We start from the raw sequence: 16886 nt of genomic DNA on the forward strand, positions 1-16886 counted from the left end.
ATCCAACCTGGCCTTGGACATTTCCAGGGATGGGACATCAACAGCTTCTCTGGGAAACCTGTGCCAGGGCCTCACCAGCCTCACAGGGAAGAATTTCTTCCTAATAGCCAATCTAAACCTACTCTCTGTCACTTTGAAGCCATTGCCCCTTGTCACTCCAGGCCTTTGGAAATAGTCTCTTTCTATCTTTCTTGTAGCCCCTTCAGGTACTGGAAGGGCACAATTAGGTCACCCTGAAGCCTTTTGTTTTCCGGCTGAACAATCCCAACTCTCCCAGCCTTTCCTCACAGCAGAGCTGCTCCATCCCTCTGATCATCTTGGTGCCTCCTCTGGACTGTCTCCAACAGCTCCATGTCCTTCCTGTGCTGGGGACCCTGGAGCAGATGTACAACCTGTGGCAACAACTGCAAGGAGTGGACAAGAACTGGGGGCTGGGCAACGGGTTGGCAAGCAGGGAAGCAGAAACCTGGACTTGGACCTAAGTTATGGTGAAACCACACCCAGGATCTGCAAGTAAGTCCCTGACACTCCAGTGTGGGTGTCTCTCCACATGTGACTGCCAAGCACCTCAGTCACAGGAGCAGTCACCTCAGCAGCCCACACAGAACAGGAGCGGCACAGCAGGGAAATTCTACACTCCTGTCCCTCTGCTGGAAACACGTCTGCTCCCCTTCCAGCTGAGAAGGGGGCACTAGGGGAAGCAGGATATTCAAAATCGGATTTACAAACATTTCCAAAGCCATTATTTTTATGGTTTAATGTTTCCTTGTCCCGTTATTGCCACTGATTCTATCATTCCCATGAACCCAAAGACAGCCTTCTCTCTTCAGCAAAGGACTGAGTCTCAGAGGACGTTCCATGGCAGACAGCCCCTGTGAACAACTCTGAAAACAAGTAGCAACGTGAAGGAGATCCTAGGGAAAGCCCTGGAAACCTCCTGAAACCCTCTGCAAAGTCTAACATGGAAACACTCCAAATGGAAGGGGAGGGGAAGACATTCTTATGACCTTGTCTTTCAGAATGAGCTGTGAAAAGATGTATAAATCAGGGGTTTAAATGGTGTAACTGATATACATCAATCTTATGAAATGCTTTTTATAACTAGCTTCACCAATTACCACTACCTTATTTCAAAGTTTATAGAAGTAATTACAGCTCACAGATGTTGTAGTTAAGATTTAGCTTTAGTTTCTAATACTGTAATTAACAGAACATATTATAAATTAAAAAAAAAAAAAAGTAGAGCCCTACAGGTACAATCTTAAAAAGAATTTAGAAATTGCACACACAGATCAACAATACTGATATTTTCTATTTCAGCAATATCTTCCCTTATTTGTCAATGGGCAAAAATTTTGCCCTCATACTTTCACGTGCAGTGAAAGTGCACTTTCACCTCCGAGTCTGGATTAATTTAAAGGATTGATTTTATACCAGCTTAGAAACATCACTAGCATTTCTATGACGCACTAATTACAAAATTTTTCCCATTCTAATAATTAAACGAGTTTCAATGCACAAGGAACAATTACAGATATTTTATTCCTTCCTCCCTCCATTTTCATTTTTCTGCATATGAATTAGTGGGCAAAGTGTGCTTCCCACCACCACTCTTCAAGATTTCCTAAAATAGTACTCTTTGATGGCTCCATGGCTCTTCAGATATTAGGTGAGCAATTACAATCCTGAGATTGCCCTTTGGGAGTCTTTGAAGACATCGACTCTGACTCTCCTTGACTGGCCTACGGCTTCCTTTTCCTCAACCCTGTGGCATGTAAAACCACCTCTCTCTTTCCCCTCCCAGGTCCAACCCTATCAGATGGCAACGCAGAGGAGTAAAATAAGGTTTGTGGGCCTCAAATTCACCTCGTGACTTCAGTGAGAAATTAGTACATGAGGCAACTTAACTCCTAAGTCACTGTGACTAATAGTGGAAAACCGACCCGATACAATTTCCTTTACCTCTTTTATGGCACGGTCACAAACAGCTCCAGCTAAGGAATGCAAAGTCCTCGGTGCCCTCGCGTCCACCAGCCCACGCAAGCGTGCATCCTATATTCTAATTGGACTGCTGCATACCTTAGCATCCATGAGAGACTTCCCCTGGGAAGCTACAGGCACCAGGTAAATGAAACCCAAGACTCAGCTCATTCTTTTTCCCATTACCTGCAACACGCTTTGATCAGCGGGGCATAAATAAACACATAAACATCCCATGTCTCCCAAGGTCAACGAAATGCAGTGGAGTTCCTCCAGCTCAGCCTCACAGGTGGCTCTCAGTTGTATCTTCTGACACTGCCCAAGTGGGCAAAATGCTTGAAAAAAAATCACTGGATGTAACAGCAAAGAGCACGATGTGGTGTGACCACTGTAGTTTGAGAAAGATCAGAGCACCAGAGGGGCTTGAAGGGGGAAAGGTTGGGAGTGTCAGTGGACCATGCCCAAGAAGGAGGGAAGAGTCAGAGCTCTCCTTTCTAGAGTCCTCTACCTAAACACCTTCCTGTCTGGAAAACGGGCCTTAAATCTTACTTCTGCCACTGATACACTCAAGGAACCCAACTTTCAGCACAAATATTATCTGCCTGTTACTGAATCCAGCACCTCTCCTCTTCCAGGTGTGCCAGGGAAGGTGAAATTACAGCTCTGCCTACAGCAGGACATACAGCATTGCTGCTTTTGGTGCACACACGGGCAACACCTCAGCACTCTGAACTTTTGGCTATTCCTGCTCTATCAGCACTAACCTTCACAGGAGGTGACAAGGATGCATCCTGCCATTTTAAGTCTTGCCTCTACCAACAGCTACAGGTTATGAGCAGTTAAACATTGGTGCAGCCACTAGAAATTTCAAGCCAGTGGGTCCACAAAGGGTAACTGTTATCATCAATAACATAATCCAGGCTGAAAGGGGAACACACACGTTAGGATATTAGGAGCTCTCCTTCCTTCAATTCCCCGCTGCAGTCATTTATTAAAGGAAGGATCTACAGAGGGTTTATATTGTAACTGCTTTTTGGGGTTTCTTAAGGCAACCAAGAACTATGCCTTCATCCCCAGACCTTATCTAGCAGAATCACCAGTTCCTAATTCTGGCAGTTTCCAGCAGTTTCTGCCCGTCTGAGGGTCATCTGTGCAGCTGAGGTAATTCTAACCCCTCCTACCTCACAGCCATACTCTGAGGATTAGTCAGGGAGTGGCTGCTCAGTGTACTGAATATGCAAAGCCCTGTTATAAACTCTGTATCTGATTGCAGCCATAAGCAAAGTCTTATTTAAGCAATCCCTTCACCAACAAAAATATATCGACTGCTCACTCTGTTCCTTCCTTCTGTGTCTTTTGCCTCCAAGCGCTTCAAGATAACAAGACGGGTACTAGGATATTTTCCTTTTCTGCTGTAAAGTTGTTTACTACAAACAACAGACACCTTTTTCACATAGTAATTAGTTTTTTGGCTCGTTCTGGGTCAGTGTTACTCTGGTATCACACTTGTTGTAGTGTGGGGGTCTCACTGCTCAGTCAAAGAAAGCTCCCACCCCCATAAACTCTCACACATCAGATATTCACAGCTGTCTTTTCTCACTGTGTCCACATTCAGGTGAGACCCTTTCTCCAATTCCATCAATTTTATGAATTTAGGACATACAGCATCAGACATTTCTTGCTTCCTCTAAGCACAAAACTATCTGCTGTTCAAAACCATGGTTTTGCACATTTACCTCAACACTTCTGTATTCGTCTCCTGCATCTGTGAGTACTTTTTTCCCCTTTAAATGCACTTTGTTCCCTCTTTCAAGTGGTCACAACCAAACTTTGTACAATGCCATCTTTCAAATTAATTTTTCAAAAGGCAACTTTCTAGTGAAACATAGTACACTTTAGGGTAGATTTTCTTCTTGAGAGTTTTAATCATGCCAGGTTTCATCTTGCACACAATTCAGCATATCTCGCCTTTTCTTTTAAAGTCATTTTGCTATGACTATCAGAGTCGGAGTCAATCCATTTTTCCCCTTTTACCCTCTGTTTTCAAGCCTTTGATATCACTGCTATTACACACTCAACAGCTGAATAGGTAAAAATGATGCTGGTATGGAATGAAAGAAAAATGTCTGTGGGTATATCTGATAACACCCACTGGGCAACTCAGCTGTCGTGACTTTTCCATACATGCAGACACCATTTTTAGCTGCCTTTTAAGGCCCTGACCCTCCCTTGTGACTGGTCAGAGCACACACTACAATCACATAACTTGCATGCCTGGCCTTGCTCTTCCAGGATAAGGCAAATTTCATTGCTCCAGCATACGTCCAAATTGCTCATCTCTGCACCTCTCCAAAATGAAACAGCTCAGTTTGCTCATTGGGCAGGGGCAGGAAGACAAAGTGAACTGTAGGAGCAACATCAGAGGAAGACTGACTTCCCAGATGGCACAGAAATGGGCAGTGTTCACCCTGTGCCTACAGGAACACCTTAGAGCTTCCCTTTCAGTCTCCCCCACGTGCACTTACAGCACATCCCCTCCTCCCAGCTGTGCCCAGGGGTGAGGAAGAGCACAGTAATGTATTTCCCATGCTTCCACACAGCACCAGTTGTTACTAAGAAATTACTGGATGACTTGAGAGGTAAACCCATCTTCCCCAGTCACTTGTACATGTAAGAAAACACACCACAACCCATAGTTTGCTATAAAAATAGGGACAGTCCCACTTCCCTTTGCCTGTCTTTCCCCACAGCATACTCTCTGCCTCAGGGTTTGTCACAGCACAAAGTCTTGACAGGGTGGTGTGTTGCACTGCAGCATTCTCAGTGCTACCCCCACTGCCCATCCTGAGCTTCTGCTTGCCTGGAATATGCCTTTCCAGGAGAAAACATCTTTCCCAGGAGTTGGACTTCAATGATCCTTGCAGGTCCCCGTGGATCCCAACTCGGGATATTCTATGGGGAAGGGTAGAGAAGGGAGAGAGAAGTTCATCATTTTAAAAACAGCCACAAGATCTATCAGCTATATTGCACCCAGACTCCAGCCTGAAATATCTCCATGTGCAAGGTGAGTCACAGAAAAAGAGGGATGCAGAGAAGCAACAAACATCAAGAAGAGTTATTTGAGCCATCTGAAATACCAACAATCAGGACCAAATCCTCACTGTTCTAAATACTATGCACTGAGACACTGTCCCTGTCCTGCAGAGCTGGCAGCATACTCAGAACATCTCTTCTATAAATCCAGCAACAGTGGGAAAACAGATACATACAGCACCTTCTCAACTTCACTATCAATCTGGCTCACCTGTAAAATCAGACAGTGATCTCAGAGTACCTCAGAGAGGAGATGAACTCAAATGTTGCAGCCAGATTACAATTCATAGGTTTGCAGTTATCCTTGGATGCCTGCACTATGGAACACCTACAGCAGAATTTCCACATCTAAACTCAGGCTTAGTCCATGCCAAAAGGATTTTGCCTGGAGTCCAGGCCCAGCTACAGCATCAGAGCTTTGCTAGACACGGGTACGGCTGCAGCAGCCTTCCTTCTGTAAAATGGGCTATACCAGCAAATCTTACCCATGTGCTTTACCAAGTCTCCACCAGTTCCTCCTCACAGGACAGGAATCTGTAGTGAAGATATAAGGGCCCAGTTAAGATTTAGTCTATTCAAAGTGTATTTGTAGGCACTTTTGATCATTACACTCATAAATTTTTTGTGAGTGTAAGGCACACATACCATACAACTTACACATCCTTACTTTTTGTAGCTGCCCAGCAAGACTTCAAGCAAAGCATCTTCTTCTCCCCACTAGTGGCATATGTGTTAGTTTAACACTGCTCTGGGCATCTGTTTCTATTACTGACTACGAAAGTGTAGCCATGGCAGCCACGCCGTTGCAGCTGTGACCAAGGACCATATCCAACTGGTTACAGGTCTGCTTGTATCCCAAGTGTCCCCTGATTATCCCTGGGCTCCTACAATCTGAACACATCGTGCCCTAATATGACCAAGATCTTAATCCCCTCTCCTCCAGAGGGTTGTGTTTGGATTTACAAACTCTACTGCTGGATTTATCGAAGCAGGAGCCGTTCCTCACCTCTCCTCCAGCCACACCCTGTGCAAGGCTGTGTCTGCTCACCAGTGTCCAACTCTGCTCTGCCCATGGGTGGCACATGCAGGGGGCCACCAAGCTTGTGGATCCCACTGAGCACCACCTCAGCCTGATCCAGGTAAAGATTTGGGAATTTTTGTGTACGATCAGTGGCAGGAACTAAATGTACTCTGAGCACCAGCGAGGCCATGGGCAGTGGACCTCACACACTGAGGCCCCTGCCTGCAGCTGGATGTTCAATTTGAGGTTACAGAGAGGTGGTTTGGCGTTTAAATGTCACACACTTCTGTGTGACGATGCAAATAGGGTATGTTTTCAGGAAGCAAATTTATGGCCAACTCTGCCTTAATGCAGTATTTTCTGAGCAGCAGGTTCATGTGTTCCTCCCATCTCAGTTCACTCCTTGTGTACTATCCAATTACAGTTTCTACAGTCACTCCTCCTCAAACTCTCCTAGCATCAGAACACCCTCTATTTTGCATATATTTACATATGTATGTCTGTTTATCTACGTATATTTGTACACATGTCATGGTAATCACCTTCCTTCCCCCTTCTAAACTTTTCCCACTATCAAAACCAATAGTCCTCCCCTTGACCTTGCCCCGAACTTGTACTAAAGTCATGGGAATTTCTGCTTTGACTTCATGTCACTTTTAATCCAAGCCCCAAACCATGAGCTCAAAACAAGCCTCCACCACAGGCTCAGTTCCTCATCCCCTGCAGTGCTCTGCATGGCACTTGAAGGAATGGTGTTCAAAAGAAGAGATGGGGAATGGATTTTGTCTCAGCAAACTAATCCCACTGTGAGAGCAGGAAAGTTGGACTCACTTGTTAATGGAAGAGACAAGATTAATGAAGCTTTCCCAAAAGGGCACCCCACCTTGCTCAGCACTGAACACCACCAAGAACCTCATATCTAAAATGCATGAATGGTTTTCTGCACTGATGAGCCTGTCATAGGTACCAGTGCGTCACAGACAAGGCAAAGACCTTCTTTTTCCTATGTTAGATGCTCTTTCCCACACACAAAGTCAAACTGCAACACATGCTTCTTGACCAAAGACATAAATGCAGCTGACCTAAATCCAGTACTGGCTAAACCCAGTTCTCCCAAGTCACGCAACTGAGTTAACCTTCACTACTGAGTAAATCAGGGCAGCTACTCTCATACATCTGCTGCAAAGGGGAGGTGAAAAAAACACATTAGCTTCTATCAAGATTTAAGGTAAGGTGTGCTTGTGACAACTCCTGTATCTCAAGCCTTAGTTTCACACACTCTTCAGTGCTAAAAGGAGTTCCATCTTTTGCCCTTCTCATTCCCACCCCCACACTGCCCTGTCTCTCCTGGTGGTACAGGTGTATGTGTGGTCTCACAACAGACTGGAGCAGGGAACCAGCATGGATGACAGCAGGTAGTCATGACAGCTTCTTTCAACAGCAGTGCCAGATGAGAGGATTTGTGCAACCACAGCCTGTTTATCTCAGCACAAAAACGTAGGAACTAAACGTGTGTTTCCCTCTGGCATCTAATCCAGCACAGGCAGCGGGGTTGCTGTTGAAAGAGGTGGTCCCTCTCCATGTTTCTCATGCTACACTTTCACAGCAATCCTAATACTGTCTGGCCACAAGACAACCTGATCCCACTTCCAGATCCAAAAGTCATATTTTTTATTTTGGAAGGGGGTTAATTTTCAGTTGGAGCAGGATCCCCACGGAGCCCGGGCCTGGGCGCACGGATGGAGGGGTGGCTGCCCCACAGGGCTGGGGACTGATTTGAGGCCTCCTGGTCACTAGATCCAGTCCAAGAGAAGCAGCAGGAGTTTGCAATCGGGACTGAGTGAGAACTGGATCATTCCTTCAACAGCAGCCTGGATTACTCATCACGTGAAGGCAAACTCCAAGCAATATGAGTTATTCAATCACCTTTCTCTGAAGTCCTGTCCACACACTCCGCCACTGATCACCCAGGCTCCACCTCCATGACTGCCTCTTCCCAAAAGGAAGAGCTGAACACAGCTAACAGGCCATCTTTCTGCTGGAACGTGTCATCCTGGCAGCAGAAGGCTCTGTAATCTGACACGAAAACTTGTAGCAAGACTTTGTGGCCGGAACAGATTGAGATAAGAAATTAGTGAGGGCAATGAGCCATTGGAATAATTTACCTGGGGAACTAGTGCAGTCTCTTGCTTGATATCTTGAAATCAAGACTGGCTACTTTTCTAGTAGAATTCTGGATTCGATGCAGTGATAACCAGCTGGGAATGTAAATACCTGCCAGGGGTCAGGTTAAGGCATCTGCCCCCAAATGGCTGATGATACAAACGTCAACTGTGTGATCACCTCATGAAGGAGAGAAACCATTCCTCTCTGTACAGCCCAAGTGCCAAAACAGTAGAGCACAGCTACATTTGCACTGAAGTCACTGCTAAGTACTTCATTAAAAGATTCGGCTGGAGTTCAGTGAGGAGCTGCAAAGGAATTGCAAAACTTCCCAGGCATGACTACTGAAATAAACTAGCTATGGATAATTTAGCTAAACAGTAACTAAGTAAACAACATCAAGCTGGAAAGATACCAGATGACAGAAAGCACAGTAACTCTTAGAATCAAACATCCTTGGAACAAAATGTGATTCCAATTACGAATTTGAAATCCCTTGCGGGCTGTTTCTTCAATTTTGCCTGGAATAACCACTGAGACTGAACATAATTTACATGAATACAAACTAATTAAATAAAACAGCCCACTTTAAACCAGACTCCAAAGTAGATTACATTAAAAAGAAGAAAAAAATCAGAAAAAAAAATCAAAAACTATAACGTAATTTGGCTCTTTCCTGCTAGACAGCACTTGAAACAAGTGAACCGTAAGAAAGGATAAGACTCAACAGAACAAGAGTAAGAACATCCCTCTAAAGTCAGCAAGATGAAATAAAAAAATAATAGGCCGGGGGAACAGACTCTTACTGGCAAAATCTATCAGGATGCACAAGAGGTTCCCAGAGGAAGTATTTGTGTCCCACTATTTCAGGCAGCAGGAACACTGACCTCAGGCCCTGCTGTCACTAGGGCCTAGACCGCATAACCCCACTGAGATCTACACAGACCGCTGGGCTGCTGTACAGGCAGGACAGGAGCTGCTCCCAACATTAACAAAGAATTAAGAAGAATTCAGATATGGTACAACTTCAACTCTGATTTACAGATACCTCCTGCTCACACAATTCAGGCACAGTTCTGAAATCTGGGTCACCCATACATTATTCCTCCAAAACAAGCCACCTCCCCCCTGTGCAACCCTTTTAAAGGACTCTGCCCTTATCCAAGCCATCTCCAAGTCATTTAGGTTATGAGGAACTCCAGAACACCAGAGAATCAGGTCACAAAACTTCCCACAACACGTTACAGATGTGGCTTGGTCCAAGAGGAACAGGCTTCTCAAGGAGAAGCCAACAGCATCCACGTCCAGTCTGCAACAAGTCAACACCAATGAGCTGAGCTCAGATCTCCTCCTCTGACCCTGTAATCCCTACCAGGTTTGATCCGGGTTTTGGCCAACATCTGGGAATACACGAAGCATCAAGTGCGAGGACAAACATGGGTGGTGGAAGCAGGACGGGTCAGGAGAGAGCCGTGGGAGCTCGGAATCCCCCGCAGCAGGTTGTTTGGGGCGCTGGGGTTGCCATCGGAGTTGCCGCGGTGGCCGGGACTGCGGGAAGGAGACAGGAAGCGAGCAGCGGGCAGGGATCTCGCCTCGCGTTCCTCTGCCTTCCCTCCGTGACAGGCCATAAAAGTCACGAGGCGAGGAGGAAAAACAACGAAGTGTCCAGAGTTCAGCCTCGCGGCTCCCGGGCCGCGGCTCCCGGCGGGAGCTGGAAAACCCGAGCGAGCACACCGTGGGATCTCGCTCCTGCGTGGGAGGCACCACCATTTCTGCGGGAAGAGGCTCGGGCCGCTTGGCAGCCGAGCCTGGGACCGGGCCTGCGCTGCGGGCCCTCCCCGCTGCCGGCGGCGGGCGGGGGGCCGGCGGGGCGGGCGCTGCCGTCGGGGCGCGGAGCCCCCGCGGAGGATGCGGGACCCCCGCACGAAGGATGCGGACCCCGGCGCTGCCCCGGGGCGGGCGGGCAGCCGCGCCCTCGGCCGCCTCTTGGCGGGCACCGGGGCTCCCGCAGCGCCCCCGCGGCGGGGGGGGCTCCGCGCCCCGACGGCGCCCGCACCGCGCACCCGCACCGGGAGGAGCGAGCGGCTCCTTCCCCGGAGATCCCTCCTCCCGTCCCCCCTCGGGTCCTAAAATGGTGGGCCGGCCGCCCTGCCTCCCCTTTCCTTCCCCCCTCGTCCCCCCCCCTCCGCCCCGCGCTCCCCCGAGCCCGCCCGTCGCCCCCGCCCCGGCCCCGCGGGGCAGCCGCCCCTCCGTCCGTGCGCCCCGGCCCGGGCTCCGCGGGGATCCGGCGCCAGGCCCGCGCCTATCCCGGGAACACCGATCCCGGGAACACAGCAACGCCTCTCCCGGGAATACGGCAACGCCTCCCCCCCCTCCCCAGCTTTACCTGCGCCGGGCTCGCATCGCGGGGCCGGGGCCAGCGCTGCCCCCCCCGGCGCCCCTCGGCCGCCGCCCGCCCTCCCGCCGCCCTGCGCGGGGCCGCAGGTGTGTCATGAGCGCCGAGCGGGCCCAGGTGAGCCGGGCACACCTACAGGAAGGCAGGCGGGCCGCCCTGATTGGCGAGCGGGGCCGCGGCCGCGCTCCGACGGCACCGCGGCGGGGCAGGGCCGGGCCGGGCCGGGCCGGGCGGCCGAGGGGCCGCCGCGGGACACGGCGCGTCCTGTGCCCGCTCCTCTCCCCGCTCCTGCGCCCGGCCGGGAAAAGCCGCCCCCGACGCGTCCGAGCGCAAGGTATTTTCCTTCCTTTTTTTTTTTTTTTTTTTTTTTTATTGAATAATATGAATGTGGGTGAAGGGCCTGGAGGGGAAGCCGTACGGGCGGCTGAGGGCACTTGGTGTGTTCAGCCCGGAGGAGAGAGCACTGTCCCTGAGGACAGACCTCACAGCATCTGCAGCTTCCTCACGAGGGGCCGCGGAGGGGCAGGCACTGACCTCTGCTCTATGAGCAGGGACAGGACCCGAGGGAACGGCTGGAGCTGTGTCAGGGGAGGGTTAGGTTGGATATTCGGAAAAGGTTTTTCCCCCAGAGGGTGGTTGGGCACTGACCAGGCTCCCCAGGGCAGTGGGCACAGCCCCAAGGCTGACAGAGCTCAAGGAGCGTTTGGACAACGCTCTCAGGCACACGGTGTGACTCTTGGGGATGGCCCTGTGCAGGGCTAAGAGCTGGACTCGATGCTCCTTCCAACTCAGAATATTCTGTGATTCTGTAATAACTGCATCCTCCCCCTGGGTTTGGGCAAGGGGAGAAAGCTTGTAGCGCTTGGTTGCTTTACCTCCAGGGTGCACCTGACCCACCTGATCCCGACTCAAGAAACAGAGGGGCTTTTTATTTTTTAAGTTTCCTTCATTAGCTGAGTCTCTTGTTTTCCCTCTCCTTAGCTGTACATGCGTGAAGACCTTGTGTTTCCTCCCAACAGGCAGCCAGGGTTTTAAGGAAAAGTGCCAGGTTGTCCCAGACTTTACAGGATTACACAGGATCCCAGGATTACATCTGAGATCGTCAGATAAATGTAAATGAATGAAACATCTGAATTTAGAAAAAATTGAGTGGGACGTGGGTAAAAAAACTCTGTAGGCTGCATTAAAAAGCTGAATCTGCAGCTCAAATTCTTGGGTATTCTCTCCTAGGTACACTGGTAAATATCTTGAGCAGCCCTGCCTGCATCAAAGATTTGTTTGGCTGTGCTCAGCTGTGGACTGAAAGGAGACAGCACATCGGTTCCCAGTAAAGGTAATTCTGTCCCTGTCTGCCAGTTTGACTGTAGTGACAGGAGTTCACAGCCTGTAGGGAGATTTCCCCCACATGAGAGAGTGGAACAGAGCCTGGCAGAGAAAAGGCACAAATAAAGGAAAAGAAGAAGAGAGAAGGACAACTAGATACAAGACAGTATGTGTTTGGGATGTCTGGGAGTAGCAGGAAAAAGGGAAGCCCTAACAGCTTATTATTGTGATCATAGAAAAAAAAGGGTGAATTCAGAAGTTTTGGGGTTTATGGCAAAATAAACAGAGTAGGTTGCTTTGTTCTTCACTGCCCCAGTTTTACTTATTGCAGTATAGATGCCTGGATTTGCTTAAAGGGGTACAGGATTTATATAAGGATGCACTTTCCTTCAGCATTGATCTTTGCTGATCAAGAATGCAAGGTGTGCAAAGAATTATGCTCAACAGGTGACTGAGGATGGCTTTACCTGTATTTTCTGTCTCCTCAAATTGATATCCAGAGTCATCTCTCTGATAAGTCTCTTTTTTTTTTCCCTAATCATTTCCTGAGGCTTGCACAGGTGTGTGTCCTCCAGGATGTGCTCTGAGGAGTTCAGCAAAAGAGAGGAGGGAGCTTGGCCTGACCAGGGACATCGTACTTGTGCTGCTGCCTTCTGATTCCATAACTCCTTTGTGTGGATGTCTTTTCCCAGCAGAGTGGATCAGCTTCTGCCACTGAGATTCCTATTCCACATCACTGTGTTTACAGTCAACAGTGAGGAAAGGGATACTTCAAATTCCCAAAGGTCACAAAATACTGGGAAATCAACTCTGGATCATGTCTCTCTTAGGTTGGTGCTCAAACTTCTGGGACATTACATAAATAGGTGATGCTTCTTCCTACTGCATTTTAGAAGTTCCTAGCAGCTGGCAGTAGGCTGGAATTCCTCATCCTGACTGGAAAACAGCACCTCTGTCATTCAGAAAAGGGCAGCTCATTGTCTAAGAAGGGCTTAATCTTTACACCTGTCCTTGCACCTCCAGCATCTGCAGAGGCAATTTTCTGTTTGCTTTTGTGAATCATATCCTGAGATACTTTGCTTTCTCTGGCCATTGCACAGAGAGTTTGAGTGCCTGACTTTTCTTCATGCCTTACTTGGTTGAAAGTGCCTGAAGTTAAAATGTGGAGCTCTCAGTATCACTACCTGTATCCTTCTGTGAGCCAAGCTCTCATTCCCTAACTTCGTGGGAACTGGACTCCTAAATTCTGTGTGGGCCTGTGCAAAATTGCAGTGCCATTGAAGTGCTTCTGCCAGTGACAATGAAGAACAGGTGGGCTCCAGAATCCCTGAGGCTGGCTGGCACTTCTGGAGACCATCTAGCCCACCCCCTGGCTCAGAACAGAGTCAGCTGGAGCTGCCCAGCACTGTGTCCAGTTGGGGTTTTAATATCTTGAGAGTCCACAGTCTCTCTGGGCAATCTGGCCCAGTTTAACGATCCTCGTGGTAAAAGAAACGGTTTTCTTATGTTTAGAACATCTGCGTATCTGGAACCCTGCACAGGGTAAGCAGGTGAGGTCCTGTTCCATGCTGGGACTATCCCCCCTTTAAGAAGGTGAGCTAAAGTGAGTCAATGTTTTTTGGCCAGGGGATCCCTGGGGGTCCTCCCCTGGCAAGGTGAGAGCCAGCATTAGTGGGAGGTGGGACAGAGAGCAGCACAGAGGTGTCCCAGGTGGATTGGGCTGCACCGTGTCCTATCTCAGCCCACTGAACTCTGGGCTGCACCACCTGAATACCTGGGATGCCCCTTTCCCTGCAAGGAAAGCCTCCTGCTGCAAAGAGGCCCAGCAGCAACAGGAGCAGGGCCCTGTACCTTGATGTGCTCCTGCTTCCTGCAGTGCCTTGTGCTATCAGCAGGCTGAGAGGCAGCTTGGACACTGCCCTCCCACTCAGACATCCTCCTCGTAAACATCCTGTCCCGCTGAAGCCCGGTGCTGTCACGTCCTCACTGCTCCACAGCAGACATTGTTCTGGGTTTCATTCTCCTACATGCAAAGCACACAGTTGTGCATGTAAAAAGCCAGGCAGACAGCAGGACAGAACCTGGCAGTAACTCTTGGTTAAGCTGCTGACATGCCAGAAGTACTGCAGAGGAAGGGAGTTCTCTAAGGGTCTTAAAATTAACTAAAATCATCTGCTTGAGCCCTCCTTGGAAAACCAATTCCCTCTCCTAGGCATGTTTAGCAGCTATACCTTACTCCAAGCAGGTGCAAACCTGTGTGAATGACAAGCAGAACCTTTGTAATCATGGAAAGTAGCAGAACAGTGGACTGGAAGCTGAGCTGGAGTAAGTTTACACAAGCGGCAAGTAAAACACCCATCCCCAGTGAGTCAGGTCCGGCTGTTTCCTTCATTTCCTCCAAGGCTTGCTGGGAACATCCAGCGGTAACGGCCCTTCGTCTCCTTTCCTGCCCCTTGTTTACAGCTCTCCCTCGGGAGGGAGCAGAGTCCCAGCATCCAGCACTGCGTTTTCACTGCAGCACCCAGGGAAGTGCAGCCTCCCCCAGGCCTCAGCTCAGCTTCGGTACCGCAGTGTGCTTGTTGTAGGTGCCAGTGCCAGCACCTCCTCGAGCGACAGCAGCTGCTCGACCGAAAGAGGAAAAAAGGGCACATCTCCACAGTTTGCTCATGGGTTTTTTTTTTTTTGTTTTATCTTGAATACAGGCTTATGATTGATGGAGATTCTCTATTCTTACAGCCATTGCTTTGGATTCAGTCCAGTAGGAATATTACGCTGTTGGAGTGTGCAAACCATCTCTCGGGGATGTGGCTTTGAGGTTCCCTGGTTCAGATGAAGGTGTATCTCATGCTCTGATTTCCCCACATGACAGCAGCTGGAGAGGAGCAGTATTTTTAGCTTTTGTTTCTTGGTTTACTTACAGGAAGTCCCTCATTTGTGGAAGTGAGCTTGGGCCGGTCTGGGAATCTGCTTCCGTGCCAGCTGTAGGTGCAGTTTTAAGGGTGAACTCCTGCTGTTGTCTGGCAGAGCCCTCACTTATCCCAGGTGTGCAAGAAACTGTGGACTTCACATAGACAAGTACTGATTTCTGGAATCTTCCCTGAAATTTGTTCAAGGATATGTCCAAGTGCCTGTGACAGAAAGGCTTAGGAAAATGCAGAGCTGGGAAAGTCCTTCAGGTGATATGACCAGAGATGCCTTCCTATGTAAAACTGGTTATAAACCCACATAATCTGAGTTAATAATAGTAGCACTGAGACAAAACCTATACTGTCAAAGAGCAAGTACATCCCAAGAGAAGCAGGCACAGACTGAAAAGGGTTCTCAAGTGCCTTCTCCCCTGGGAATCCCAAATAGCCTGCAGCCAACAAGTGACCTAGATACAACAATGTGTTTGCTCCTACAGAATAAAACCAGGAACAAAATAATCCTCTGAAATTATATATCTTTATAATCCTTATTCAACTTCTTTTTTTTTTTGTACAAAAAGGATTAAGGACTCCTTGTACAAATGGAAACACCTGCATAGTGTTTCCTGCTCATCAGTAGTATTTGGCAACTTAGCAATTGAATTTTCAGTGAAATAGGAGCAAGCTTTTACATTTTTACAAAGACTTTCCTCAGCCAAATTTGCAGAAATTACATTTGATATACCTAATGCAGTTTAACACCACCCTCCTTCCTTCCTGTTGAATATATGGCTTTTTAAGCCCTATTCCCACCTGATTAATATAGAGAGATCTATATTGAAGTGTCCCTGCAGGTAAATAACACGAGTTTGAGATAGAGGGGTTTTTTTCCCCAAGACACAAAGCTTGAACTAGTACAGGGAAAAGATGGTTTATGACCAAGAACATAAATAAGGACATTTTTTTGTAGTTTACATTGAATGCCAGCAATAGGTGTCTTTTACTGAGTAAAACTATTGCAGTGATTTCTGGCCTGTTGTCCACAAACATCAGGAGACCTAGGAAATACAAGGTAATATCTGTAAACAAGGATCCAAAAAATAAATACAGGTTAGAAAACTCCGTGCTTCGTGCTATTAAGATGTACTCATTCCCCCATTTGTACTGGGTGAACGAGTAGTTGGACAAGGAGAGAGATAGGAAAGCTTTTAAAGGGCTTTGCTGCTACTTCATCATCAAAAGTTTTAATTCTTGGTAATCCAGACTCACAACATTGATCTTACTATCCAGAAGTGCCACAAACAAATTTTGAGAAACCTTAATGCAAACTGGTTATGCAAACATTTCCAAGCAGCTGTTCTTGCACAGCAATCCACATAGGCAATTCCAAGCTCAGTTACAATTTTAAGGAAATCTTTGGGATTATCCTTTTTCCCCTGTGAGTTGATCCATGCAAAGGATACCCCAGTTGCTTGTTCCTGGCAGGTGTCTCTCACAGACTGAAATCCTCTGTTGCAGCTCCCAGGGAAGCTTTAGGAGGCAGCTCTTGGTTTCCTGTTGGTGCTTTCAATTTCTGTGTTTTGTGACTCTGAACACTGCAACAAAGCTATTTTTTCCCCCAGTCCCTCTGTGATCTCCCATACACGTGGCCTTCAAAGGTCTCTGAGAACAGCTGAGAGCTTTGTGGGCTGCAGCGCTGGGGAGCAGCAGCTTCCTGAGGATATTGCAGTCTGGTCCAGGCAGTGAGGCTGCTGTGGTGTCTCCAGCTGTCTGGGATCCAGTTCTTCAGATCCCTTGTCTTGAATATTGCCTCTCCTGCACAGGAGACTAATTTGTTAACAGCTTTGCTCCTCTGTGCTCCTCTCCTGGGGCTCCATCCAGAGCTCAGGCTGTAATTCATAGCCTCAGTTCTTTAAAGCTGTCATTTCCTCTCTTTATTCCTGCAATATTCCTGATCCTACAGGCATTTAAGAACCAGGTTCTCCTTGCAGATTGGTGGGGTGGA

The 16886-nt window shown here is 48.2% G+C and overlaps 2 protein-coding genes across 6 annotated transcripts in view; one reads left to right on the plus strand and one right to left on the minus strand.

The window, feature by feature from the left end:
* The window catches only part of ARHGEF5 (Rho guanine nucleotide exchange factor 5), a 37675-nt gene extending 26897 nt beyond the window's left edge, over positions 1 to 10778 (minus strand). For 2 of the 5 annotated variants that reach the window (XM_051770711.1, XM_051770710.1), the window contains exon 1: positions 9630 to 10119. In XM_051770711.1, coding sequence (XP_051626671.1) covers positions 9630 to 9695 — 66 coding nt within the window. In that variant the 5' untranslated portion in view covers positions 9696 to 10119. Of the gene's footprint in view, positions 1 to 9629; positions 10121 to 10643 lie in introns of those variants that run through there. The other 3 variants (XR_007900377.1, XM_051770713.1, XM_051770712.1) reach the window with 3 other exon arrangements.
* On the plus strand, positions 9694 to 10752 carry LOC127462283 (basic proline-rich protein-like). The gene has a single exon (XM_051770757.1). It carries the CDS (start codon positions 9694 to 9696, stop codon positions 10750 to 10752), a length of 1059 nt encoding a protein of 352 aa, XP_051626717.1.
* Positions 10779 to 16886: the final 6108 nt, after the last annotated feature.

The sequence above is a fragment of the Manacus candei genome, unplaced genomic scaffold, assembly GCF_025592945.1.
Source record: "Manacus candei isolate 608988 ecotype Guabito, Panama unplaced genomic scaffold, ASM2559294v1 h1tg000124l, whole genome shotgun sequence".
NCBI lineage: Eukaryota > Metazoa > Chordata > Aves > Passeriformes > Pipridae > Manacus > Manacus candei.